The following is a 26,923-nucleotide window of genomic DNA, read 5'->3' as shown; positions in this document are numbered from 1 at the left end:
ATGGGAATTCTCTTTTATTTCTGTGACATTTCTTTAAATCTAAATTCCAAAATTAGTTTATTATTTTAAAAATTCATGGTAGGAAAAATGCCTGTGTCAAGCAGTAAAAAATGCAACATGAAGTTGCATGAATTCATTTGTATAAAAATACATACTCGTGCATCTGTTTGTAGATATGTGAATCTAAAGGTGCAGAGAGAATATGTGTGTGGAGACGTATGTACAGTCCAAACTTGTTATTTGCATTGGTTCTTTTCTATAAAATCACTGCAAACACTGAATTAGCAAATACTGACCCATTGCTTCTAGGGGAAATACACAGTTAGGATCCTACAGGCCTGTGGTCACAGCACTTTGTTTAAAGACATTTATTTAGGGCTTCCCTGGTGGCTCAGTGGTTAAGAATCTGCCTGCCAATGCAGGGGACACGGGTTCGAGCCCTGGTCTGGGAAGATCACACATGCCAGGGAGCAACTAAGCCTGTGCCCCACAACTACTGAGCCTGCAATCTAGAGCCCGTGAGCCACAACTACTGAGCCCGTGAGCCACAACTACTGAGCCCGCGTGCCACAACTACTGAAGTCCACACGCCTAGAGCCCGTGCTCCGCAACAAGAGAAGCCACCGCAGTGAGAAGCCCGTGCACCGAAACGAAGAGTAGCCCCCGCTCACCACAACTGGAGAAAGCCCATGTGCAGCAACGAGACCCAACACAGCCAAAAAGAAATAAATAAAATAAATTTATATTTTAAAAAGACACTTATTTAATATATTACTATTGATTCATTAACATTGAACTTGTGGCCAACAGCACTGTAACCCATGCCTGAACGAAACTTATCCAACACATAATTTCTCCACAAGACACGTCACAGCCTTCTTGCACTTAGGAACGCTAGACAGCACTTGAGCACTGCACTTGGGGAACAGTTAAACAGCTAAATCACCAACTAAAAGCACAAAAATGCAAGAAAAAGAAACACCCCACATCGCTAACTATACTGTGAAAGGACACTGTTTACAGTATGAACCGAAATGAGAAGGCAGAGCGTCACCTTGCTCGACCTCACCTGGGAACATAAATGTTGAGTGACTCAAATTTTTCATTGTTCTGCACGTCTTGAGATGACAGCAAAAGCCCCATGAGTGTTGTTTGGGGTAACAAATTTTTCATGTAGGTGAATTCACAGGTATGGAATCCTTGAGGAATGAGGATCGATTGTGTGTGCGTGTGTGTGTAGAAATATACTGATGTTAGGCTGTTGGACTATGGCTGACGTTTTCTGTTTGTTTCAGTGTTATAAAAGAAGCCATTTTTGGAATAAAATATTCAGTCCCTATTACAGTAGTGATGCCTAGAAGACAACTTAAGAAAATAAACCCTTTCCTACCAACATCTCCTACTAAAGAATATCCAATGTGTCACCTCACCTATTTAATATATTACCACGTTGTTTATTTTATTTCTATTCATATTGTATGAGCTGTGTATCTGCATATATTTGTTTGTATGAAGAAAATGCCTTAATAAGCTCTTTGTAAAGCAGTTTTGAAATCTCATTCCTAGAATGAAAAGGAAACTGTTTTGTGGGATTTTTATGTGTTCAAACCCAATAAAGCTTGTAATCATATGTGTTTATCTTGTCCCTTTAACACATCCAGTCCGATTGAAGAGAAAAGCCCAGAACCAGCGTTCCCCACAGATGTCTCTTCAGCATCCTTGCTCCGTCTGAGCCAACCTGCTGCAGCTGTGCTGACCAGCGAGGCGGAGTGGGGCCTCAAGGCCTGTAAACTCACAGACCCTGACTTTGCCCCTGCAGAGGATCCAGCAGACGCCAATGCCAGGTTCCAGGCAGAACCCATGCAGACAGGCTTGCTTGGAAATATCGATGCTCCAGGTGTGAACAGATGCTCCTTCTTAATTGTTCCCTGAATAAGGACAATAACCTGTTAAAAGCTGTTCCATGAAAGAAGCTCAAAGAGCAGGGCCTTGAATGCCATTGAGAAGAACGCAAGTTCAGACAAACTTGCATGCTGTTTCACCGTGCACACAACAGTAACACACTTGAAGGACTAATTAATTTGTTTTAATTTTAAAAGGTATCAAAATAACTACTGTTGGAAAAGAGAACTGGAATTGGAGGGCCCATTATGCCAGGCGTTTAATTTAATACTGTTATCCCCATTTTACAGAAAAGTAAACAGGCTCAGGGTTAGAGGACCCCACCCCTACCCCAAGGTTACACAGAAACAATCTTAACAGTGGACAAGAGCACAGACTCTGGAGATAGACTAGCTAGATTCTAATCCTAGCTCCCCCTCTTAGGCTGTCTTGTGATCTTGGCGAAGATTATTTCAATTCTCCGTGGCCCTGTTTTCTATAAAGTGGAGGGGTTGGCAGTACCTACTTTAGGGTCTTACTGTTAGGACCAAGTGAGTTAGTAAACATCAAGGGCTCAGAAAAGTGTCCCGCATCTGCTTAGCACTAGTGAATATCAGTCATGTTGGGTTAGTCTTTGATAACTGCCACTAATAGAATTTTTTATAACATTCTAAATTGGGCAGAAACTTTTTTCTTCCCTTTAGAAACGGTTTCTCTTTGTGTCTTTGTGGACCCAAAGTATATCTCATACAGACAAATTGCACGTAGGTAGTATGCGTTAAAAGGCAGCCGTGTTTTATAAATAAAGCAATTTAAAGAATACATATATGATCATGTTAGAAGTAACTAATCTCCAAGTTTGCCTTTAAGACATGTACCCATAATTGTGTTAAAGGCAAAATCTAGAATAGATGCCCTTGGTGTTAATTTCCTTTGTCCCAACTGAATATTGATTTAAATTTGTAGCTCTAAAATGACAGATAATGAACTGTGCAGAAGTACCCATTTTGACTTTTGAAAATGGTTCTTTATTATTTGAATCAGTGCTCTTTAAAGATAAGGCTTTTGAAAGCTTATTTAATGAATGTCTCCACTTGCTTTGTCTATGATTTATTTGGTAAAAGTCTTGGATACTGAATTCCTTTTCTTTTTTGTTCCTGTTCCTTTAAGACTTCACTGTTGAGAATCCCTGGGATGATGAGTTGATTGTCAAACTTTTATCCGGGCTTTCTAAACCAGTGAGTTCCTATCCAAATACTTATGAATGGCAATGTAAACTTCCAGCCATCAAACCGAAGACTGAATTTCAACTGGGTAAGAACCATATGGGTAATAAAACTTTAAACTCTTCTTTTCTCTGTGGGAAGTTGATGTTTTTTCCTCCTGGCACCACCCTCACACCTAGCCCTCCACCCCCTCTCCCACTTCCAGTAAAAAGTTTTATCTGTAGTATTAAGATGATAACATTTTGTTAAGCCATGACTGTAGGATTTCGATTGCTGTTGGGACTATAACTTATAAAGGCAATTTGGCAATAGCTATCAAAATTTTAAATGCATATACTTTTAGACCCAGACATCACTTTTAAGAATTTCCTGCAGATACACTTGGATATATTTAAAGTGAGGTGTGTGTAAAAGCAACAGATTGGAAACAACGTAGGCATCTAAGGGGACTGCTTAAATAAATTATGGGACATCTCTACAGTAAACTACAGCTCACTCTGTACAGCTAGGGACTGATCTCCAAAACATGCTTCTACGTGAAAGGGCAGGCTAGTGTTATATGCTGCTCTTTATTTCTTAAAAAGGGGCAAGATAATATATCTTCGTACTCGATAGTATTTCCAGAGAATACTTGAAGGGTACTCAAAACTAATAAAAATGGTTAATTGTTAGTGGGAGGGGAAACAGGGTAGATGTGGATAACAATGGGAGCAAGACTTCTCATAATGTACTTTCCACACACATGCACACACAACACAGATTCCCCTATTATTAACATCTTGCATCGGTGTGGTACATTTGTTAAAGTTGATGAGCCAATATTGATACATTATTATTAACAACAGTTCATAGTTTACATTAGGATTCATTCTTTGTGTTGTACATTCTGTGGGGTTTGACAGATGTGTAATGACATGCATCTGTCATTACAGTAGATGTGTAATGACATGCATCTGTCATTACAGTATCATACAGAACAGTTTCAGTGCCCTAAACCCCTGCGCTTCATCTATTCATCCCTTCCTCCCTCTACCTGAAACCCTAGCAACCACTAATCTCCTACTGCCGTCCCCACATAGTTGTAATCATTACAGTATATAGACTTTTCAGATTGGCTTCTTTTGCTTAGCAATATGCATTTAAGTTTCCTCCATGTCTTTTCACGACTTGATAGCTCTTTCTTTTTCATCTCTGAGGAGTATTCCATTGTGGGAAGGTACTATAGTTTATTTATCCATTCACCTATTGAAGGATATCTTGGTTGCTTCCAAGTTTTGGCAATGATGAATAAAGCTGCTGTAAACATTCCTGTACAGTTTTTGTGTGGATGTAAGTTTTCAGTTCATTTGGGTAAGTACTAAGGAGTGTGATTGCTGGATCATATAGTTAAGGCTATGTTTACTTTTGTAAGAAACTGCCAAACTGTCTTCCAACGGGGTTTGTACCATTCTGAATTCCCACAGCAATGAATGAGAATTCTGTTGCTCCACATTCTTGTCAACATGTGGTATTGTCAGTGTTTGGGGTTTTAGCCATTCTAGTAGATGTGCAGTGGTATTTCACTATTGTCTTTAATTTGCAATTCTTTAATTATGTATGATGTTGAACATTTTTTCATGTGTTTATTTGCCATCTGAATACCTTCTTTCCTGAGATTTATGTTCAGATCGTTTGCCCATTTTTCAATCAGGTTGTTTGTTTTCTTATTAAGAGTTCATTGTATATTTTGACTATACAGTGGTCCTTTATCAGTTGTTTTACAAAGATTTTCCCCCAGCCTCTGGCTTGTCTTTTCATTCTATTAGCTGTGTTTTTTGCAGAGTAGTTTTCAATTTTAATCAAGTCCAGTTTATCACTTTTTTCCTTTCACGGATCATGCTTTGGGTGTTGTATCCAAGAGGTCATCAGCAAACCCAAGGTCACCTAGATATTCTCCTATGTTATCTGCTAGGAATTTTGTAGATTTGTGTTATATATTCAGATCTATGAACCATTTTGAATTAACTTCTGTCAAAGGTGTAAGATCTGTGTCTAGATTCATTTTGCATGTTGATGTTCAGTTGTTCCATCACCATTTGTTGAAAAGACTATCTTTCCTGCATTGAATAGCCTTTACTCTTTTGTCAGTGATCAATTGACTATATTTGTTTGGGTCTATTGCTGGGCTCTCTCCTCTGTTTCATTAATGTATTCGCCTATTCACCAATACCACACTGTCCTGATTTTGGTAGCTTTTATAGTAAGTCTTGATGTTGGGTAGTGTCGGTCCTCCAATTTGTTCTCCTTCAATACTGTGTTGGCTGTCTGATTCTTTTGCCTTTCCATATAAACTTTAGAATTAGTTTGTCATTATCCACAAAAATGACTTGGTGGAATTTTGCTTGGTATTGCATTGAGTCTATAGATCAAGTTTGGAAGAACTTCACAATGCTGTGTCTTCCTATCTGTGTATATAGAATATCTCTCCATATATTTAGATTTTTAAATTTGCTTCATCAGAGTTTTATAGTTTTCCTCATGTAGACCTTGTACATTTTTTGTTACATTTATACTTAAATATTTCATTGGGGGGGAGTTGCTAATGTAAATTGTATTGTGTTTTTAATTTCAAATTCCACTTATTCATTTTTGGTACATGTGGCATAGAACTAACTGTTCATAGTATTCCTTTATTATCCTTTTAATGTCCATAGGATCTGTAGTGATGCCCCCTCTTTCATTTCTGGTATTAGTAATATGTGTCCTCCCTAATTTTTCTTAGTTGGCCTGGCAGAGGCTTATCAATTTCATTGATGTTTTCAAAGAACCATCTTTTTTTCCCACAGAACCAACTTTTGTTTTCATTGATTTCCTCTACTGATTTTCAGTTTTAAATTTTGTTGATTTCTACTCTGATTCTTCCTTTTCGTCTGCTTACTTTGGATTTAATTTGCTCTTCTTTTTCCAGTTTTCTAAGGTAGAAACTAAGATTATTGATTTTAGATCTTCTTTTCTAACATATGCATTGAATGCTATAAATTTCTAATACTGCATTTTCCACATCTCATAATTTCAATAAATTATGTTTTCAAAGTGTGTTATTTAATCTCCAAGTTTTGGGGGACTTACCAGCTATCCTTCTGTTATTGATTACCAGCTTAATTCCACTGTGATCTGAGTGCATACTTCATATGATTTCTTTCTTTTTTTTTTTTTTTAATTTGGTGAAGTTGTGTTTTATGGCCTAGAATGTGGTCTTTCTTGGTTACTGTTCCACGTAAGCTTGAAAAGAATGTATATTCCACTGTTGTTAAATTAAGTACTTCATGAATGTCTATTAGATCCAGTTGATTGGTGGTGGTGCTGTTCGGTTCAACCATGCCCTTAAGGATTTTCTGCCTGTTGGATCTGTCAATTGCTGATAGAGGGATGTAGAAATCTCCAACTGTAATAGTGAATTGATTTATTCTCCTTGCAAGTCTGTCAATTTTTGCCTATTTTGATGCTCTGTTCTTAGGCTCATACACATTAAGGATTGTTATGTCTTGGAGAACTGAGCCCTATATCATTATGTAATGCCTTTCTTTATCCTTGATAACTTTCCTTACTCTTAAGTCTGTTCTGTGTAAAATTAATATAGCTACACCAGCTTTCTGTTGATTAATGTTAGCGTGACATATCTTTCTCCATGCCTTTACTTTTATTATTTCTGTGTCTTTATATTTAGGGTGTGTTTCTTATAGACAACATATAGTTGGGTCTTGTATTTTTATCTATTGTGATATAGTTGAATTAATATCTACTATATTTGTTACTGTTTTCTATTTATTGCCCTTGTTCTTCATTTCCTTTTTGTCTTTCACTCTCTTTCTGCCTTCTCTGGTTTTAATTATTTATGTGATTCTATTTTCTCTCTTCTCTTAGCATATCAATTATACTTTTTTCTTTACTTTTTTTAGTGGTTGCCCTGGAGTTTGCAATGTACATTTACAAGTAATCCATGTCCACCTTCCAATAACACTATACTGCTTCACAAATAGCACAAGTCCCTTATAACAATGTTACCAATTCCTCCCTCCTCCCCCTTATGGCATTACTCTCACTCATTTCACTTATCCACAGGCTGTGCTTACTGAACACATTGTTGCTATTATTATTTTGAACAGCTATCTGTTAGATGAATTAAGAATAAAAAATAAATAAATAAAAGATTTTACTTTATCTTCATTTATTCCTTTTCCTATACTTTTCTGATCTGAGTTTCTGACCTGTACCATCTTCCTTCCCTCTGAAGAACTTCTTTTTTTCTCTTTTATTATTTTTATTGGAGTATAGTTGCTTTACAATGTTGTGTTAGTTTCTGCTGTACAGCAAAGTGAATCAGCTATACGTATACATATTGGATTGGCCAAAAAGTTCGTTCGGGATTTTCCATACGATGTTACAGAATGAATGAACTTTTGGGCCAACCCAATATATCCCCTCTCTTTTGGATTTCCTTCCCATTTAGGTCACCACAGAGCATTGAGTAGAATTCCCTGTGCTATATGTTAAGTTCTCATTAGTTATCTATTTTATGCATAGTATCAATAGTGTATATATGTCAATCCCAATCTCCCAATTCATCCCACCCCCCAGAACTTCTTTTAACATTTCTTTCAAGGCAGGTTTACTGGTGACAGATTGCCTTAATTTTTGTTTGTCTAATGAAGTCTTTATTTCTTCTTCACTTTTGAAAGGGAAGAATTCTTGGTTTGTGGCTTTTTGGCTTTTTTTTTTTTTTTTTTTTTTCTTTCAACACTTACTCCACTCTCTTCTTGCTTGTATGGTTTCTGAAGGGAAGTCAGTGTGATTCTTATGCTTGCTCCTCTATAGGTAAGGTGCTTTATTCCTCTGGTTTCTTTCAATATTTTCTCCTTGTCTGATTTTCTGCAGTTTGAACATGACATGCCTAGATGTAGCTTTTTGGTATTCTTCCTGCTTGGCGTTCTCTGAAATTCCCGGATCTGTGATTTGGTTTCTGTCATTGATTTTGGAAATTTCTCAGCCATCATTACCCCAGCTATGTCTTCTGTTCTCTTTTTCTTCTTCATCCTAGTGTCCCATTACACATTTGTTACCCCTTTTGTAGCTGTCCCATAGTTCTTGAACATTCTATCTTTTTCATTTTATTTTTCTCTTTGCATTTCAGTGTTGGAAGTTTCTGTTGGCATATTTGTCAAGCTCACAGTTTCTTTTTCCAGCCACATACAGCCTATTGATGAGCCCATCAAAGATATTCTTCATTTTGTCACAGTCCTTTTTTATTTCTAGCGTTTCCTTTTGATTCTTTCTCGGGGTTTGTATTTGTCTCCTTACATTACTCTTGTATTCTTGCATTTCGTTTACCTTTTTCATTACAGCTCTTAGCATATTAATCATAATTTTTTTATTCCTGGTCTTATAATTCCAAAATCTTTTCTATATCTGTATCTGGTTCTGATACTTGCTCTGTCTTTTCAAGCTGTGTTTTTTGTCTTTTATTATGCCTTGTAATTTTTGTTAGAAGCCAGTTCTGATATCCTGCTGAAAGGAACTGAGATAAATAGCCCTTTAGTGTAAGGTTTATGCTTATCTGGCTTGGACTTAGGCTGTGTTTACTATTTTCTGTGGCTGTAGGTATCAAAGGCTGAAATTCCCCTTTGTGTCCTTATTTGTCTCCCCTGTTGTCTTTGGGCTTCCCTAGAGACTTGTTCCTAAATAAGGTCTGAGACATCAGTTCTTTCTGTGGTGCCTCCTCTCCCCACCCCCGCTTCGGTACTGGCTTCAGTGGTAGTTTCTGCTTCTGGGCTCTGCTATTCTCTGTATTCACCTGTCTGTCTCCTCAGTTTGGGGGGCAGCAGTTTTCCCTGTGACCTCAGTTCTCTAACAGATCTAAGAGTTGTTGATTTTCAATTTGTTCAGCTTTTTCTTACTGTGACGGTAGATTGACAACTTCCAAACTCCTTACATGCCAGCTAGAAACCAGAAAGCTACTTTTTTATATTTGATTTTAAACACATGAATTCTTTTTTTAAAAAATTAAATATCTGTTACAACCTTACCTCTGTCATCTTTCTACCAAAACAAATAACCCCAGTGTAACTGAAAAATATCAAGACAAATCCAGCTGAGGGGCATTCTACAACTTACCAGAATAGTGCTCCTTGGAGCTGTCATGGTCATCAGAACAAAAAGTTAGAAACTGTCACAGCCTAGCAGAGTCTGAGGAGACTTGATGAATGTGTCCTAGAACATTAGGGGAAAACTAGTGAAATCTGAATCAAGTGTGGAGTTTAGTTAACAGTAACATACCAGTTTTGGTTCTTGTTTGTTGCCAGTGTAACTTGGTTATGTAAACGTTAGCAGTAGGGGAAACAGGATGCAGAACATACAGAAACTACTATCTTCTCAACTTTTCTATAAATCAAAAACTGTTCTAAAATAGAAAGTTTACTGCAATAAAAATTTTTTAATTATCTGTTAGAAATATCGGTACAGTTATGCTCTGCCCTTTTTATTCTGATATAAAACGCTTGCATTTTTCAAAGGCATGTTCGAGCTTTGTTTAGCACTTTGTAGAGGATGTCCGCTTGTTCTTTCTGTCATCACAACAGTCTTGCCAAGTAGGCAGCACACGTACTCCCCCTTTAAATATGACAGCACTGGTAAAGAGAGGATGGCTGCCCGAGGCCCTGCTGCTCAGTGACAGGCCTGGGTCCCGGCAGTGCTGCCCTGGCTCCTCCATCACCTCGTTATAAAGGGGGTATTTTGTGGCAGGTATTTGTTTAACTTTCATGTAAGACTGGAAAAACATTTCCTAAGGGAGCTATATCCATTTTTATTTATTAAAGCAATTCAAGCACCAAGAAAAATTTACAAATACTTCATTTTGATAGCCTTTAATGTTTTGAGCCTTTTTTTCATTTTGACTTAACTATCTCCTCAGGTTCTTTGCTGGTCTATGTTGATCACCTTCTTGGAGAAGGGGCTTTTGCCCACGTCTATGAAGTTACCCACGGAGATGTGAACGATAGCAAAAATAAGCAGAAATTTGTTTTGAAGGTAAATGATCTGTACAATATAGAAAATGAATTTTAGGGCTAGAGTTTGCCAGCCTCCTTTTTTTTTTTTTTTTTTTTTAAAGATAGTGGTGGTGGGGCTTCCCTGGTGGCGCAGTGGTTGAGAGTCCGCCTGCCGATGCAGGGGACACGGGTTCGTGCCCCGGTCCGGGAAGATCCCACATGCCGTGGAGCGGCTGGGCCCATGAGCCATGGCTGCTGAGCCTGCGCTCCGCGATGGGAGAGGCCACAACAGTGAGAGGCCTGCGTACTGCAAAAAAAAAAAAAAAAAAGATAGTGGTGGTTTCACTTAGGTCTATTGTCAGCACTTAAGAAACAAAACTATCCCACAAGGGTTCAGAATTGCCTCGCCACTAAAATGACCTTGCAGCAGTTCCCACACTGCAGCAACAATTCATAGCTTGTCATCACTTTCTACCCCACATCCTACATTTGGATGAAGTGGCTTTCTTGCTATCATTTTCCAGAATGTGAGCTGGATATGAATGTCACATACCTGATTTGCAGGTCCAGAAGCCCGCCAACCCCTGGGAATTCTACATCGGGACCCAGCTGATGGAGAGACTAAAGCCAAGCATGCAACACATGTTTATCAAATTCTATTCTGCCCACCTGTTCCAGAATGGCAGTGTGTTAGTAGGAGATCTCTACAGCTATGGGACATTACTAGTAAGTGTATGGCTTTTATGACAAACAGGAACTGAAGTACATTTTTGGCTTATGCCTTGCACATACCTTTTGCACTTGGCGCTTTTATTGGAGAGATGGGTGGGGGCAAAGCTCCTGACTTGAAATTTCATTAATCCTGTGCAACCAACTCAGGATTCCACTTTCCATTGTTTCTAGAATGCCATTAACCTCTATAAAAATACCCCTGAAAAAGTGATGCCTCAAGCTCTAGTCCTGGCTTTTGCTATCAGAGTGCTGTGCATGATTGAACAAGTCCATGACTGCGAGATCATCCACGGAGACATCAAGCCAGACAATTTCATACTCGGAAACAGGCAGGTTGCCCTCTTAACAGGTCCTTCTCTTACCGTTTCCCCAGCAGCCTTTTATTATCTGTGCTCACGCAGCCTGACGCTTGTTTGTGTTTAATATAGATTTTTGGAACAGGACAGTGAAGAAGATGATTTATCTGCTGGCTTGGCACTGATCGACCTGGGTCAGAGTATAGACATGAAACTTTTTCCAAAAGGAACCGTATTTACGGCAAAGTGTGAAACATCTGGTTTCCAGTGTACTGAGATGCTCAGTAACAAGCCCTGGAACTACCAGGTAGAGAACTAGATTGAGAGATTTGAAAACATTTCCCTGTATGACACTCACTATAATTTCAAAATGAATTTGGGAATCTAGATAGTTCGAGCTGATCTGGTCTTCTTCTAGCCCTGGATTCAGACGATGCTCCAGGGTTGTTTCCAGTTGTGGACACGTCACACCTCGGGAGGTTTGGAGCACAGTTCAAAGACCACAGCCAGTCCTGGGGGGAGGAGCTGGGAGGACTTGCAACCGGCTTAGTGTTGTGTTTGCCTCTGTGTGACAAAACAAAGGACGCGGTAGCTCAGGAACAGCAGAGCTTCCCAAGATGCTTCCTAGGGAGGTGGCGGGTGATCTGCTGTCCATGGAAGCCTCCAGCAAAGCCTAGATGGGCATTCATAGGACGTGTCAGTGTGGGGTTAACGCACACTTCCAGAATTCTTTAAAAGTGAAATCCTGTGACTATTTATTTCCTGTGATTTATCATATTTGCTGCATAACTTAGACATGGGAATATACTCAAGTGTAAAATACTGTATTAGTCATGTATACCCATATTTTCTTTATAGATTGATTACTTTGGAGTTGCTGCAACAGTGTACTGCATGCTTTTTGGCACTTACATGAAAGTGAAAAATGAAGGGGGAGTCTGGAAGCCTGAAGGTCTTTTTAGAAGGTGTGTATTAGCATTGGTGCTACAGTGAAAAGAATAAATACAGTAGAATGTTGGGTTCCATCTGGTGGAAAATGGATCTTTGCCACAGAAGACGCATGCCTTGAGAAGTAGGGTAAAATAGCATAACCCTGGGCCCTGGGTGCAGTGAGCAAGTTATTTAAGTGCTTCTGTCTCCATTTGTAACTTTTGTGTAACAAGTTGTGTGGAGACATTTCATTGGATCTTCAGTTTCTCCTATGTATAAAAGATTCAACATATCCATTTTTTTTTTGAATTTTTAAAATTTTATTATTATTTTTTAATAGGTCTTCACTGGAGTATAATTGCTTCACAATACCGTGTTAGCTTCTGTTGTACAACAAAGCGAATCAGCCATATGCATACATATGTCCCCATATCCCATCCCTCTTGAGCCTCCCTCCTACCCTCCCTATCCCACCCCTCTAGGTCATCGCAAAGCACCGAGCCGATCTCCCTGTGCTATGCGGCTGCTTCCCACTAGCTAACTATCTTACATTTAGTAGTGTATATATGTTGTTGCTACTCTCACTTCGCCCCAGCTTCCCCCTCCCACCCCATGTCCTCAAGTCCATTCTCTATGTCTATATCTTTATTCCTGCCCTGCAACTATGTTCATCAGTACCTTTTTTTTTAGATTCCGTATATATACGTTAGCATCTGGTATTTGTTTTTCTCTTTCTGATTTGCTTCACTCTGTACGACAGACTCTAGGTCCATCCACCTCACTACAAATAACTCAATTTTGTTTCTTTTTATGGCTGAGTAATATTCCATTGTATATATGTGCCACATCTTCTTTATCCATTCATCTGTCGATGGACATTTAGGTTGGTTCCATGTCCTGGCTATTGTAAATAGAGCTGTAATGAAAATTTTGGTACATGAGTCTTTTTGAATGATGGTTTTCTCAGGGTATATGCCCAGTAGTGGGATTGCTGGGTCATATGGTAGTTCTATTTTTAGTTTTTTAAGGAACTTCCATACTGTTCTCCATAGTGGTTGTATCAATTTACATTCCCACCAGCATATCCATTCTTGATGCATTAGGTTGGGTTGAGGTTAGAGTTAAGTCAGATGCAAGAGTGGGATTGCCCTGCACGCTAAAGGCTACTTTTTAAAAAAAAAAAAAAAAAAAAAATTTATAATAAATTTATTTATTGGCTGCATCGGGTCTTCGTTGCTGCGCACAGGCTTTCTCTAGTTTCAGCAAGCAGGGGCTATTCCTGTGATTTGTGGTGCACGGGCTTCTTATTGAGGTAGCTTCTCTTTTTGCGGAGCATGGGCTCTAGGCCCACGGGCTTCAGTAGTTGTGGCATGCGGGCTCAGTAGCTGTGGCTCACAGGCTCCAGAGCGCAGGCTCAGTAGTTGTGGTGCATGGGCTGAGTTGCTCCTCGGCATGTGGGATCTTCCCAGACCAGGGCTTGAACCCGTGTCCTCTGCATTGGCAGGTGGATTCTTAACCACTGATCCACCAGGGAAGCCCTGAAGGCTACATTTTATCCTTCATTTATGCTTTGTCTCTCCAGGCTTCCTCATCTGGATATGTGGAATGAATTTTTTCACGTAATGTTGAATATACCAGATTGTCATCATCTTCCATCTTTGGATTTGTTAAGGCAGAAGCTAAAGAAAGTATTTCAAGAACACTATACAAACAAGATTAAGACCCTTCGTAATAGGCTAATTGTACTGCTCTTAGAATATAAGCGTTCTCGAAAATAAAACATGGACACTCCCTAAAAATCGCTTTGTAAATGCTGGCCTGCTCACTTTGAACCTTGATGTTTCCACATTTATTGTTTATATAAATGTTTCTTAAAAATAAAGCCCACAAAGTATATCCCTGGGACATAGTTGTTACAAATACTTCAACAAAATACACAACACGGTAACATCCCTGCGTAGCAGGCTGACTGGGCAGCTCTTGGGATGCGAGCATTCATGAGAGTAATCGGCAAGTGAACGTTCTCTAAAAGCACTTTTTAAGCACCGACCTGTTCACTTTAAGCCAAAGAGCCAAGTCAGGTTTGTTTGTTTTTTTCTAAATTTGGGGGTTTATATTTGTGTAAAATAAAAATTCCCCAAATATATCTAGCAGACTTAATGTTTTTATGAATTGAATGTGCCTGTCCTTTATTGTACTTGTTCTTCATTGCTATCCATGGGAAATATTGCAGGTATAAATCTTAAGCTTTGTTTTTTAAAAGCATGATTCAAAAGAATATCTCAGGTCTTGAAAATAATCATGTAAGCTCCATGCATCATTAATTAGCTCTGAAATTATAGCAGCCAACTTAGCGTTCATTGACTTAAAGCTGGAAGGGTCCTATAACCTGAATTGACCTTCCCTCCTCTATCCCTCCCTCTTCCCTTAGCACGTGATGAAGACAAATGTGAGGGGACACCCAGTTCAAGAAGACACAGTGACTGGCTTCCGCTTCCATCCTCACTCCCAGCCAACAGGTTCCCCATTCCAGAGACAACCTCAGCCCACGTTTTCTGACCTTTCCAAAAATTATTCCATGAATATATATATATATATATAATGTTTTTTGACAAAGCTAGCATAATTCTGCTTTTTTTCACCTAATGTATGGTGGAGAATGTAAGTACGTATAGAATGGTCTCATTCTTGTGATGGCTGTGTAATATTTGGTTGTATGATATATAGCCATAACTTGTAGTGTAAAATCCTAGAAGCGAAATTGCTGGGCCAAAGGTAAGGGCATTTAAAATTTTGTCTCAGTATTGCAGATAATCCCCCTGTAGGGCTGTGCCAGCAGGGATCAGAGTCTGTTCCCCACACCTCCACCAACAGGACACATCAGGCTTTTTGACCCTTGCCACTCTGACAGGTGACAAAATGGTATTTCCTTGTGGTCTTCATTTGCATTCTCTTCTGAATTAGGCCAAATATATTCATATATTCAAGAGCTATGTGTTTTTTTCTTTTTCTGTGAACTCTGTCCTTTGTCAGTTTCTCACTTGGGATTGCTCTTTTTCAGTTTAAGTTGTAGGACCCCTTTGTATTTCTCCCAATTGGTCATCTGTCTCGACTTAAGATTTCTGTTGACATGAAGATTTTTAATTTTGTTTCGTACTCTGATTTATAAAGTTTTTTAAAGGCTTTTTTGGCTTTTGCATCTTAAAATGCCATCTTCGATTGAGAGAATAAGAAGAGAGTCTTCTAATGTTTTTAATATTAGTACTGATTTAAATACTTAAGACTAAACTTTTGGTTGTTTTAAATCAGATGTCACTTTTTCTTGTTTTTTCTAGCTGGTACTTTGACTATATGAAGACTATTGATTTCTATAAAAAGCTTTTTAGTTGATTCTTTTGAAGTTTCCGAGTAAATAACCATCACTATGAAAATGCCGCTTATTTTATATCTCTGCCAGTTTTTCGCTGGTGATTTTTCTCTTCCCTTCGCCATTGCCCATGACCATGAGAAGAGGGCTAAACAGGGATGATGCTGGACATCTCTGTCTCCTGCTTTAGAAGGAGCTCCTCCCATGTTTATCCAGTAAGCTCATGAGGCTGGCCTGAGGTAGCCTTTTTTAATCACGTTGAAGAAGTATCCATCCGTTTCTTTTTACCAGTGTGAATCATAACATTATTTCACAGTTTTCTTGCCCCTCTTTTCATCTGTATTGGACCAGCTATATGCCATTCCCCTATATGAATGTACCATATTTTAGTTAAACAATTCTCTATTTAGAGACAATTAGTTTCAGTTTTATTGCTACAAAAAAGTGACTGCAGGTACAAATGTGTCTGCAGGATAAATTAATAGAATGGGATACCAAATATGTTTTATTTTGAAAATAAAGAATGTAACCTATGCAATTGATTACACATACACTGAAATTGGAAGGAAGTTGATCCAGGGACAAGACCTCATCACACAAACCAAGATTAAATTTACTCTTAAAGTGTCAAAAGTGAGCATTGATAAAGCCAGATTTGTGGGATTTTAAAATTTTTCCTCTTGAAAATGTCTGTTTTCAAAGGAAACAAGACTAAAGTAGATAAGGGTGCTATTTTACTAAACTAATAACGAAATGTGTCCATCCATGAAAGGCAGCTGTGGTGCCTTCAGTCTTGGGCAGAGGACACTTGGCCTCGGCTTCCAGCCCCTGTCAACATATCCTGCGTCCCTGCCAGCCCGTTTGCTGTTACTGGATCTTCAGCTCCTATCGCACCCAAGATACTTTCTGTGCCATTCACAGCAACAACTTCAACCTGACCAGCGTCATCTCAGCACTGCTGCTGCCCATCTGGTGTCCAGTCTATGCCAAGGGCTCTGCTTACATAAACTTCACAGTCAGATTTCCTAAGCAACAGCCTTGTCCCCAGGGAGGAAGGCTCCATCCAAATGAAAGAAGTTGCTTTAAGCACTTCAGTAAAGTAGGTGGGTTTTTTGGTCCATTTCCTGGTACAAACTACGTGATCATCTTCATTATAAATTATACACACAAACACCCAGTTCATCTGCACAAGGAAATAAGCTCTGCATCTACAGGGCCACCGAGACGGATGCCACAGACATCAGAGTCGGAAGGCAAAGAAACGTCCAGCTCACCCACTAAGGAGACTGGAGTTGCCCCAGGGACAGAGCTGCGCAAGGGCCCAGCTCATCCTAAGTGCCCAAACACCAGCCAGATTCAGCCTAGGTTCTGATTTAATACCTCCTCGGGCCAAGGCCTTTCCCATTCATTCTCGGCAGCCCCGCTCCACCTGCTAAGTCCCAGCTAAGAACAAGGCTGGTTACTCCGGAGACTCGGAGACTCCTGTTACCAGTGCCTTCTCACCCTGGATTATATCTGTGTCTAAGGCAACGGTTCTAAAATGTATTTTTTCATGAGACGCACCTGAGACACCAAAAGTGTGGTCCGGGCCTATCAGAAATAACGCTCCGAGACGTGTGGGCAACAGCACGGTATGCAAACACACCTGCGAAGCTGCTTCCCGGCCACTGGTCCCGGGAGTCAGTGTCCCTGGCCCTCCTTTTACCTCATCCCTCCACTGAGTCCATCTGTCCCGCTGGTTCCACTCCGAGCGGCTCAGATGAACCCGTTTCTGCATCGGTCAGGCTGCAGGCAGGCTAAGCTCCGGCAACAACCCACACAGGGCAGCTTAGAGAAGACACAAGTGATTTTGATCTCACGTTACAGGCTGGGATGGGCGATCCTTTACTGGCCCCGACCCTGCCGTCCTCAACAGAAGGCTTCCAGGATGTTTTGATTGCTGTCATATCCCAGCAGAGGTGGACATGGTTCCCACGGGCAAGACCTGCGAGGTGTGGACCCCAGTTGGGCTCACAGCCCATGGGGCAGACACAATCATGTTGCCCCATCCCCCTGCCAGGGAGACTGAGGAATGAAGTGTCCAGCTGGGACCCCAAGGGTCAAAATGTCGGGGTGACTAGTCCCCTAAAAGGCAGAAGAAAGACCTGGAGAAAAGTGGCAATGCTGCCACAACTCCTGCCCCTTGTCCCCTCCCTTGGACTGTGTGCAGCGGCTGAGGTGCTGGCGCCCCCTGGTGGCCACGGGGGCTGCTGCAGGACAGTGGTAACCGGACCCCAAGAGTCTGACCCCGAGACTTTCCTACTGAAGGGCTCACACTTGAGAAAAAATTACACAACAAAGTTTCCTCCACTGTCGTTTAACACTGAACACGTGGAACAACATACAGGTCCATGAATATGTGAATTCTTCCATATCAAGAAACATCAATGGTATGGAACACTTGACAGCAGTGTGTGTGTGTGTGTGTGTGTGTGTCTATATCTGTCTCTATATATCTCAACATGAAACAATTACTAGTAAGTGAAAGAAGCAAGTTCTTGAGCTATATATGATAAATGTCATGACATCCCACTTATGATTAAAAAAAATGATTATATATTAATATGCATGATATCCATTTAGTTCCAGAAGGAAAAACAACAAACTCAGCAGTTCCCACCGGAAAGGGGGTGTCAGGTTGTGAGTGGAAGAATGAGAGGGGAAGGGGTGAGGAGAAGGAATAATAAAGAGCAACTTTTGACTTTTTACTATATTTCTGTATTGAATGTTTTACAGTGACCGCATGGTTTCTAATTTTTAAATGCCCATATTTTCAAATTAAAAACATTAAGTTGTCACTCAGCATATTTAACCTAATCCTTTATATAATGATAAATGTTAAATACACAAAGAAATAAGAGAGGTCTGGACGGATGGCAGGACTCCACAAATCCCATGAGACGGGTCAGCAAGGCTCCCACCTCCTGGGAATCATGGTGGTAATGGAATCCCAAACCCTGACGTCAAACACCAGCCTTCCAGGTTTCAAACCAGGAAGCACCATCTGGAACAGCCCGGTCAGCATCCCCCCACCCCACCCTCCTCCTCCCCAGTCCACACGATATTGGGAGGGAGGTGCCAGGTGAGGAAGTAGGGCCCAGAGGTGGGGAGTCAGGCATGAAACCAGCCTGGCCCCAGAGTCCCAGCCCTGAAGCGTTTGCTTTGCTTCGACACCAGGGGTCGCCCTCAGACCAAGGGAAGGGCCCTCCCAGGCCAGGTTCGGTTGCCACGCTGACATGTGACACATAACATGACACGTGACGGCCTCACTGCACTCAGAGCCCTCAGGTCAGGAAGACTTGGTTCCCACCCCCGATTCCCCTGCTCAGGGTAGGGCCTGCGATGAGGTGCAGAAGACGGAGGAGTCCTACCTACCCTGACAACTCTGGAAAGGATTCACTTGCTCACAATGTAGCTGTGATCAGGAGTAGCCAAATTCACAGACAGAAAGTAGAATGGTGGCCGCCAGGAGCTGGAAGGAAGCGGGGTTAGGGAGTTACTGTTGAATGGTACAGAGCTTCATCTGGGGTGATGAAAAGCCCTGGAGGTCTGTTGAATGTACCTAAAATGTGACTGTACATAAAACTACTGAAATGTACACTTAGAAACAGTTACAGTAGTAAATTTTATGTTGTATATTTTACCACAATGAAATGTTTTAAATAAAATAGAATAAAATGAAATAAATGCCTTTAATTTCCCAGGAGTAGGTCGCTGTACTGAGAGATTTCCAGCTGGGGAAAGTGACCTCAGGGAGCAACTTACTCAACATCTTGCTATACTTGTAATTTAATTAAAGAAACTTTGAGGGACTTCCCAGGTGGTCCAGTGGTTAAGACTCCACACTTCCAAGGCAGGGGGTGTGGGTTCGATCCCTGCTCGGGGAGCTAAGATCCCACATGACTCATGGCCAAAAATCCAAAACATAAAACAGAAGAAACTTTGAGAGCCTCCCCCAAAAAAGAAGCAATTGTGACAGAATTTGATCACATTCATATTTGTCTTCATTTCGAATAAACACTGCATCAAAAAAGCTACCGTACTAGAACATGTTCCTTTAGCATATTAAGATATTTTAAATTCATTTAAGTAACACTGTAGCACAGTATTCACTTAATAAAGTAGCAAAATATCATATAAAAATAAATGAAAGCTTTTATACACCCACTGAGAGGATTTACACACGCACAAACACTTGTAAGTGCTCTCCACAGTCTCCTTGTAGATTTTCCTTTCCTCACCTCTATGGTCAGCCCTAAGCCTGACCTCAGGAGAGCACACAGAGCTGACCACTCAGGGCAGGGGAGACCGATTCACAGTCTTATCAGAACACAGAAGAGAACCTGGGCTGGGAAGGTAACCTCTAGGTAGCATCTGCAAACGGTGAGGACAGCTTACCTTGGTTTCCAGTTGTGGATGCCTGTGGCCCTTACAGGCCCAGCGTCAGGCACTGTTTTCAAAACTGGGATTCTTGGGATGTACATCACTGGGTGAGAAGTTCAGAATCTCCTCCAAGGAAGGGCCTTCATCCTCTGGAGCTATTTCAGACTCAAACATCTGCTGCAGCAAAGCATCCACGGTCTTATACCCTGGGAGGAAGGAGAGGGGCACATGGGACCTGCCCGTGTGGGTCGGAGGGAAGCACCCAGCCCCGCAGAGCTCGGCTTTCCTGAAGGAGGGTCTCTGAGCCCACCCCACTGAGCTCCCCAGACCCCGCAGGCTCTGGAGACCAAGGAGAAGGTCCTCCTTGAAGGATGGGGGAGGATGGCCGCCTCTGGGGTGGCATGCCCACACACACACACACACACACACACACACACACACACACGCCATCTCTCCTGTGCTGTGTCTAAGTGTACCATACGGTGTCCCCACCAAAGGCCCAGCTGAGATTCAGACAGGTTTCGGTTTACTCAGTCAATCGTTAATTCATTGAGAATTAATAAAGTACTTAAACAGTTATTAAGGCCCGCATGTCCCGGGCACATGGTGAGGCCCTTGGGAACACAATGGAGAACAAAATAGACATGGCCCCGCACATGTGGAGCTTCGAGTCTGCAGGGAAGACAGACGGTGACCAGACAGTCACTCAGTGATCAATGTACAGCTGACAGGTGCTGAAAGGCAGGGAAGGAGAGCTGGGGGGCGGGGGGGGGGGTGGGGGGGGTGCACAGGAGCACCTGACTTCTCGGGGATCCCAGAGGGTTTCCCTGAGGAAATGTTGCCTGAGCAGAGACCTGCAGGAGGAAGAGCCTTGATTTTGCAAGGTGAGGTGAGAGTAAGGGGAGAAAGCAGCATGTGCAAAGGCCCTGTGGCAGGATGGAGCAGGGGAGCCAAAGAAGTAAAGGGACAGCAGGGCTAAAGGGCAGAGGCGTGGGGGGTCCTGGGGGAAGGAAGACGGGCTGAGGTATTGAGGGAACCATGCATATGGCCCCTAGAGGCCACGGCAGGTGCCCTTGAGACACGGGAAGCCCCTGAAGGTCGGATTTGCACCCTGGAAACATCTCACTGACTGCTGTGAGGAGGATGGATTGGAGGAAGTTTCAAGTTGGGTTAAAACTTACTTTTTGATGCAATTCTAAAGTACAGTCCTTTCAAGGCCCTCCTTTTGTTGTCTCCATCGTCCCCACTGAAGCCACTGTCCTTGGCGTCCACATTGTCAATGAGCTTCCCATCCTGCACTTCTTCCCTTTGGGGAGGAAGAGATGGTGTGAACACAGCTGGGTCCCTCAGCTGAGTTCCCCTCTGTCCTCCCAGCCATGGCCCCATGTCACCCATGTAGCCAGCGAGGGTCCCTGAGAACTGGCACCCAGGACCAGGCTGGCTGCCATGGGGTCTCAGGGGTTAAATGTGATCAGGACCCACCCCGCCATGAACATCCTGCTTCCAAAGTCCATGAGCCGCGTCGGGAAATGCTACTCACTCTTGGACCCCAACTCCAAGCTCTTGTATCTTCTTCTCAATGGCAGTTTCCACTTCACTTTTTTCTAATGAATATGCCACAAAAAACGCTTCCAAGATGAACGCTATGAAAATACTGAGAAAAAGTAAAAGGCAGAGGGTTTTACATCGAGTCAGCCATGGTCTAGGTGATGGGAAATCACGGCTCCAAAGAGTGTTCAAGCCCAAATAAAAAGGCCGCCCATCTTTGCAAAGAAAACACAACATGGGGAAGAAACAACAAAATGTCTCTCAAGCATCAGGCACAACTTTCTTTCATTCGGAAAATCATTCTTCCTCTACATCGTTTTTCAACAGTGACTATTAAGAAGAAAATAGAGGGGGTGGGCTTCCGATTCACAATTTTTAAAGGTTTACTCCATTTATAGTTATTGTAAAATATTGGTTATATTCCCAGTGCTGTGCCATATATCCTTGCAGCTTATTTTATACCCAACAGTTTGTACCTCTTAATCCCCTCCCCCTATATTGCGAAAATATGGAATGCCTCACCAATTTGCATGTCATCCTTGTACAGGGGCCACATTAATCTTCTCTGTACAGTTTTAGTGTATGTGCTACCAAAGTGAGCTCGAAAATACAGTTGATTTTAAGGGGAAGCTTAGGCCACATAATTGGTGGTAGAAAATTCTCCATGAATATCTCGTGTTATTGCACAGTCTAGGTCCTCTGAGCAAAGGCACTGACAGCCAATCTAGGGATCTATTGGGCTGGCCCAAAAGTTCGCTCGGGTGGTCTGTGACATAGAAAAACCCAAACGAACTTTTTGGTCCACACGATATGTGTGTCTCCAGATATGCTCCACAATAGTAAAGCTTACTGTTACTTACTGTCTCCTCCCCAGAGACCACTAGGGTAGCAAAGACTTCATTTTGCCCTCCCCGGAGACTTGCTTACGTTCGAGAGTAAAAATAAGGTCTTTCTCTTTTTCTCTCTCTTTCCAGAGGGGAGGATGGGCAGGTCTCCCCAGCTACACAGACCTCACAGACCTTTTCCTCATTTTGGAGTTCCCCTCCTGCAATGCAGCCCATCCAACTGGTCCTCATCTCCTGGTGCAGTGGGGATTAGGGCTCAGGGAGCTGCCCCAAGTATCGCTCTGGCGGCAGCTTCTGCCATGAGGAATAAACTATCTTTGTCTCGGACCCAAGGCATCACACTTTGTCAGTATATACACATGACATACACGCACACTGACCTGCGACTTGTGAGTCGGGAATCCCAGTTCCTTCACCACTTCTGACCTCAGCCCAGGGCTGTCACCATACTCGCATGCTTTGGGGGGAAGAGCTGAAAAACCCCTACAGCTTTTCACGTTGCCTCGGCCTATCCCAGCATTCTGGAAACCTCTCTAAGAATCACTCAGAAGCATTCCTCTCTCGTTCCCACTACATATTCCATTCAGACGGTGCAGGACAAGCAGCCCTGAGCAGTTCCTCCCCTCCCCTTCCTCTGCTGGGACGTTCTTGAGCCAAAATCAACAGGATGGTGGCCAAAGCAGCTCTGATGTGACAAGGAAGGCCCGGGCCTGGGCTGTCACCCCAAGAATTGTGGGCCCCGGGCTCTAAGAGGGATACGACAACCAGAAAACATTTCTGGGTGGGGGGGGGGGAAGAAAAACAGGGATAAAGGGACTCAAATTCAGGTCCCACAAGGAACAGGGGAGCTAGAATCAGAGATCGATAAGCAGGAAGGAAAGCCCTCTGGAACGGTGAGATGTCATAGCAGCTTTCAAACGGTGCCTGAGTTCTCCCCGGAAGAGAAGTCAGGACAGAACTGGAACCAATGAAGAAAATTAACCAGTAAGCACATTTCCATTCTACCTGTGCAAGGACAGGTGAGGACCGGAGCTGGATGACAAGGAAATCCACTCGTATAGGTTCTAATGAGTCCCAGGAGTTGTGCAGGTTTCAGCAAAGGGTGGACACAATTCACAAGGACGTTCCAAAGGTGATTTATCCCACCGGGGAAGGGTAGGGAGACCGGCCAGGACCCCAGAGCCCTTCTGACCCAAACAATTGGCGAGGCTATGAGATGTATACTATATACCGACGTGCACGGCTGGCTGACACTGAAGAACACAGACGTGAACAAAAGTAAGATGCCTCCCTTCTGGTGCCTTAGCATCTAGCAGGGGAGATGGGACCCACCCACAATGTACTCAAGGGTGGCGCCAGGGAGGAGGGAGGTGCGAGCAGCTGTAGATCTGAGAGGGGGGGGATCTGGAACGGCCCACCCGGCAGGAGCAAACTCACTTAACAATGAGGATGACGACCACGACGTGGAAGCCAATGAAATACAGCTTTGACGCCTGGTGAGTCACGAGGGCAAAGCCATCTGCGAGGAGTGGGAAGCTAAGGAAACAAGCGTTCAAGGAGCCGAGACCTAATCCTCCCGGAAGGTGCTCTCAGCATCCCCCGCCACACCCACCTCCTCGGAAAGGATATCGTGCCACTGGTTAACCACGGTGAGCTCTGTCAGCAGGATGAGAGAAGCAGCCAGGTCATTGAAGTTGTTCCTGCAGTACCTGCTTCGGGCAAACGCTGAGTCTTTTAGGGCTGGGTTCCCACACACCAGGGCATCAGGACTGGTGGAACTGGGGTCAAAGAAGTGCACTTTGCCGTGGAACACTTCCATCCCGACGATGGCAAACACGTAGTAGACCACCTAGGGCGGGCGGCACCAGGCACAAGTGGGCAGGTGGGATGAGGGGAGGCAGGAGGACGCAGACACGGGTCAGCCTGCGACAACGGCCGGCAGAAAGGGCTGCGACCCTCATTCTGGGGATGGCTTTCCCCACGGCCACAAGTTCCAGCAGCCTCAGGAACAGGGTGGGATGGGTCAGCCCACTGGCCACTGGGCTGTTCAGGGACGGGGGCACGGCCAGCTGGACCACACCTTGACCTCTGCTGTGGTCTCAGTTTACAAAGACAAAATGATGCTGTTAGCAAGTTAGTGGGTTAAATACTCCATAAATAATATCAATAGTTAGGCCTCTAGAGAAAAAAAGAATAAATTTGGATCTTTACCTCATTTGTTTTGTTGTTTTTTGGTTTTTTTGGAATTTTTTGGCTGTGCCACGTGGCATATAGGATCTTAGTGCCCCGACCAGGGATCAAACCCGTGCCCCCCGCAGTGGAAGCGTGGAGTCTTAACCACTGGACTACCAGGGAAGTCCCGTTTACCTCGTTTCTTATATCAAAATAAATTCCAAAGGTGTCAAAGAGTTAAATGTAAAAACCAAACTATAAAGGAGCTAGAAAAAAAATCAAGTAGAGAAAAGCCTTATAAGCATGATATAAAACTGTAAAATAAAACATCAACGTAATTAATTTAAACTTTCAGACAGCCGAAAAAATACAACAGAAAGCCTTTATTTAGGAAAAACAAAAACAAACAAGTGATGGATGAGGAAAAATAACTACTCTGTATACAACATACCAAGGGCTTATTTCCCTGATCGGCAAAACGCCCCTTCAAATCATATAAAAAAAATACAACTAATAGAAAAATGGACCAAGGATATGAATTAAGCTGCTTATAAAAAAAAAATAAGCATAAGTGGCCCAAAGAACATGGAAAACACACTCAGCCTCTGGAATAACTAAAGAAATGCACATCAAAGGGACACAGTGCCATCTTCTCACCCATCAGATTGGAGAGTATGGAAATGTTTAATAAACCCAGCTGTGAGGGGTGCAGAGAAACAGATGCCGCACACACTGGCATTTGGAATACACAGGGAGCACATCTTTTGGAAGGCAATTCGCCACCACTGATCCAAACTGTGGACATATTTACCTTGTGACCTAGCAGTCCCACTGCTAGGAATGTACCCAACAGAAACACTCACGAAAGCAAAGACACACACAAGATGGGCTTCACCCCATCATCTGTGATGGCAAAGAAGTGAAATCTCTAGTGGTCCCTCAGTGGGACACTTTTCATCAGAGCAGAACTCACATGGGTGCATGTGTCCTCCAGGACATGTGACAAAGACATTGGGAAGACATTGGATAGAAAAAAGTTGTGCAATGTTTGGTACAGATGATCCCATTTGACACAACAATAAACTGGATACACATACATCTGGAAATGACATCCCTGTTGTATGGATGGAAATGTTTAGGAAGCGTAACGAGAAACTCTTAATAATTGTTGCCTCTGGGAAAGAGGCACGTGGTGGGTGAGAATGCGTGACCTGCAGTCCATCTTTCATTCTTCTGTACTAATTGAATTGTTTTGTTTTGTTTTTTTTACCACTTTAACAGAATAGAAAATAAGTACCCTGTAGCAGATATTCAAGCTTCCTCATCCATAGCATGGAATCACTCCTCGGTGGGGGGCCCAGTCCCCTCACAGCCTTGCGTGGCTACGTTCTTACCACTGGGCTTCTGGAGGAGCAGGTGGGCTTTCTTCTGAGCAGAACAAAGAAGGATCTGAGGCCAGGGCGGCAGAGCCATGCTCTGGAAGGAGCCTACACCCCTGAGACCCACCTGTTGGCTAGGAATACCCCCCTGGATCGTGGGTGAGGAACACACTTTGACGAGATTAACCCACTGAGGTTGGGTTTATTACAGCAGCCAGTGTACCTGGACGGCTATATGCCCCATGTTTCTACACACTTGATATTTCTAAAAATAGCTCCTAGAAACCCCTTGAATCTCATTGACTTCATCTCCCTTTCTTTCCCTCACTTAAAATAAGGCTCACAGAGACCTGTTAAGAATGAACATCTTATCGCTTGCTTCACATAGAACAGGAACAGAACACTCACCAAGACCAGACCGCCAAACGTCAGCATCGTGGGGCCGATGTTAATTAAGGTGGTCACGATCACCCGGAATCTGGGATAAAACAAAGTTTCGGACACAAGGCAAAGGGAAGATGTAAGTAAAACTGACACCACACTAGCATGTTTGGTTTAATGCCCCTCCCCCCAGTCCTGGATCTGTGCTGTAAATGCTGTCAGGAATCTGCCTTTACAATTTTGTCAGCATCAGTCCATCTACTGAACTGAGGGGGGAGTTAACTTGAGTTTCCCCTGAAGCAAAAGAAAGCAAGACCGTTTTTAAAAACGTAAGAAAGGTAATCACAGAGTTTCACTAGCAGGACACAGGCGGGTATTGAGGCTGAAAAACCATCCACCCTCATCTGCTTTCTTCCCCCAACCTTTTTCTTCATCGAAAGTTCAGCCTGGGGCTTCCCTGCTGGCGCAGTGGTGGAGAGTCCGCCTGCCGATGCAGGGGACACGGGTTCGTGCCCCGGTCCGGGGAGGATCCCACATGCGGCGGAGCGGCTGGGCCCGTGAGCCATGGCCGCTGAGCCTGCGCGTCCGGAGCCTGTGCTCCGCAACGGGAGAGGCCACAACAGTGAGAGGCCCATGTACCAAAAAAAAAAAAAAAAAATTCAGCCTGTATTAAAGCTGACCTGGAGACTTAGCTGACCCGGCCTGCTCCCCTACTTATTTTG

The 26,923-nt window shown here is 42.8% G+C and overlaps 2 protein-coding genes and 1 pseudogene across 5 annotated transcripts in view; 1 reads left to right on the top strand and 2 right to left on the bottom strand.

Moving 5' to 3' along the window:
• The window catches only part of BUB1 (BUB1 mitotic checkpoint serine/threonine kinase), a 41,778-nt gene extending 27,498 nt beyond the window's left edge, over window positions 1-14,280 (top strand). For 2 of the 4 annotated variants that reach the window (XM_065890753.1, XM_065890751.1), the window contains 8 exons: window positions 1,662-1,897; window positions 3,052-3,195; window positions 10,054-10,169; window positions 10,694-10,855; window positions 11,033-11,190; window positions 11,290-11,464; window positions 12,016-12,122; window positions 13,670-13,886. In XM_065890753.1, the coding sequence (XP_065746825.1) occupies window positions 1,662-1,897; window positions 3,052-3,195; window positions 10,054-10,169; window positions 10,694-10,855; window positions 11,033-11,190; window positions 11,290-11,464; window positions 12,016-12,122; window positions 13,670-13,865 (1,294 nt within the window). In that variant the 3' untranslated portion in view covers window positions 13,866-13,886. Of the gene's footprint in view, window positions 1-1,661; window positions 1,898-3,051; window positions 3,196-10,053; window positions 10,170-10,693; window positions 10,856-11,032; window positions 11,191-11,289; window positions 11,465-12,015; window positions 12,123-13,669 lie in introns of all 4 variants that reach the window. The other 2 variants (XM_065890752.1, XM_065890754.1) reach the window with 2 other exon arrangements.
• A 5,656-nt stretch (window positions 14,281-19,936) lies between these two features.
• The window catches only part of LOC136134088 (two pore channel protein 2-like), a 41,229-nt gene continuing 34,242 nt past the window's right edge, over window positions 19,937-26,923 (bottom strand). Inside the window, exons 14-19 of the mRNA XM_065891569.1 lie at window positions 26,229-26,298; window positions 23,899-24,118; window positions 23,707-23,797; window positions 21,417-21,530; window positions 21,058-21,182; window positions 19,937-20,082 (exon numbers count right to left, since the gene is read on the bottom strand). Of these exons, the coding sequence (XP_065747641.1) occupies window positions 19,937-20,082; window positions 21,058-21,182; window positions 21,417-21,530; window positions 23,707-23,797; window positions 23,899-24,118; window positions 26,229-26,298 (766 nt within the window). The remainder of the gene's footprint in view (window positions 20,083-21,057; window positions 21,183-21,416; window positions 21,531-23,706; window positions 23,798-23,898; window positions 24,119-26,228; window positions 26,299-26,923) is intronic.
• Window positions 21,927-22,027, bottom strand: LOC136134292 (U6 spliceosomal RNA; annotated as a pseudogene).

The sequence above is a fragment of the Phocoena phocoena genome, chromosome 14 (genome assembly GCF_963924675.1).
Source record: "Phocoena phocoena chromosome 14, mPhoPho1.1, whole genome shotgun sequence".
NCBI lineage: Eukaryota > Metazoa > Chordata > Mammalia > Artiodactyla > Phocoenidae > Phocoena > Phocoena phocoena.
This window is presented reverse-complemented; position numbering and strand designations above follow the sequence as displayed.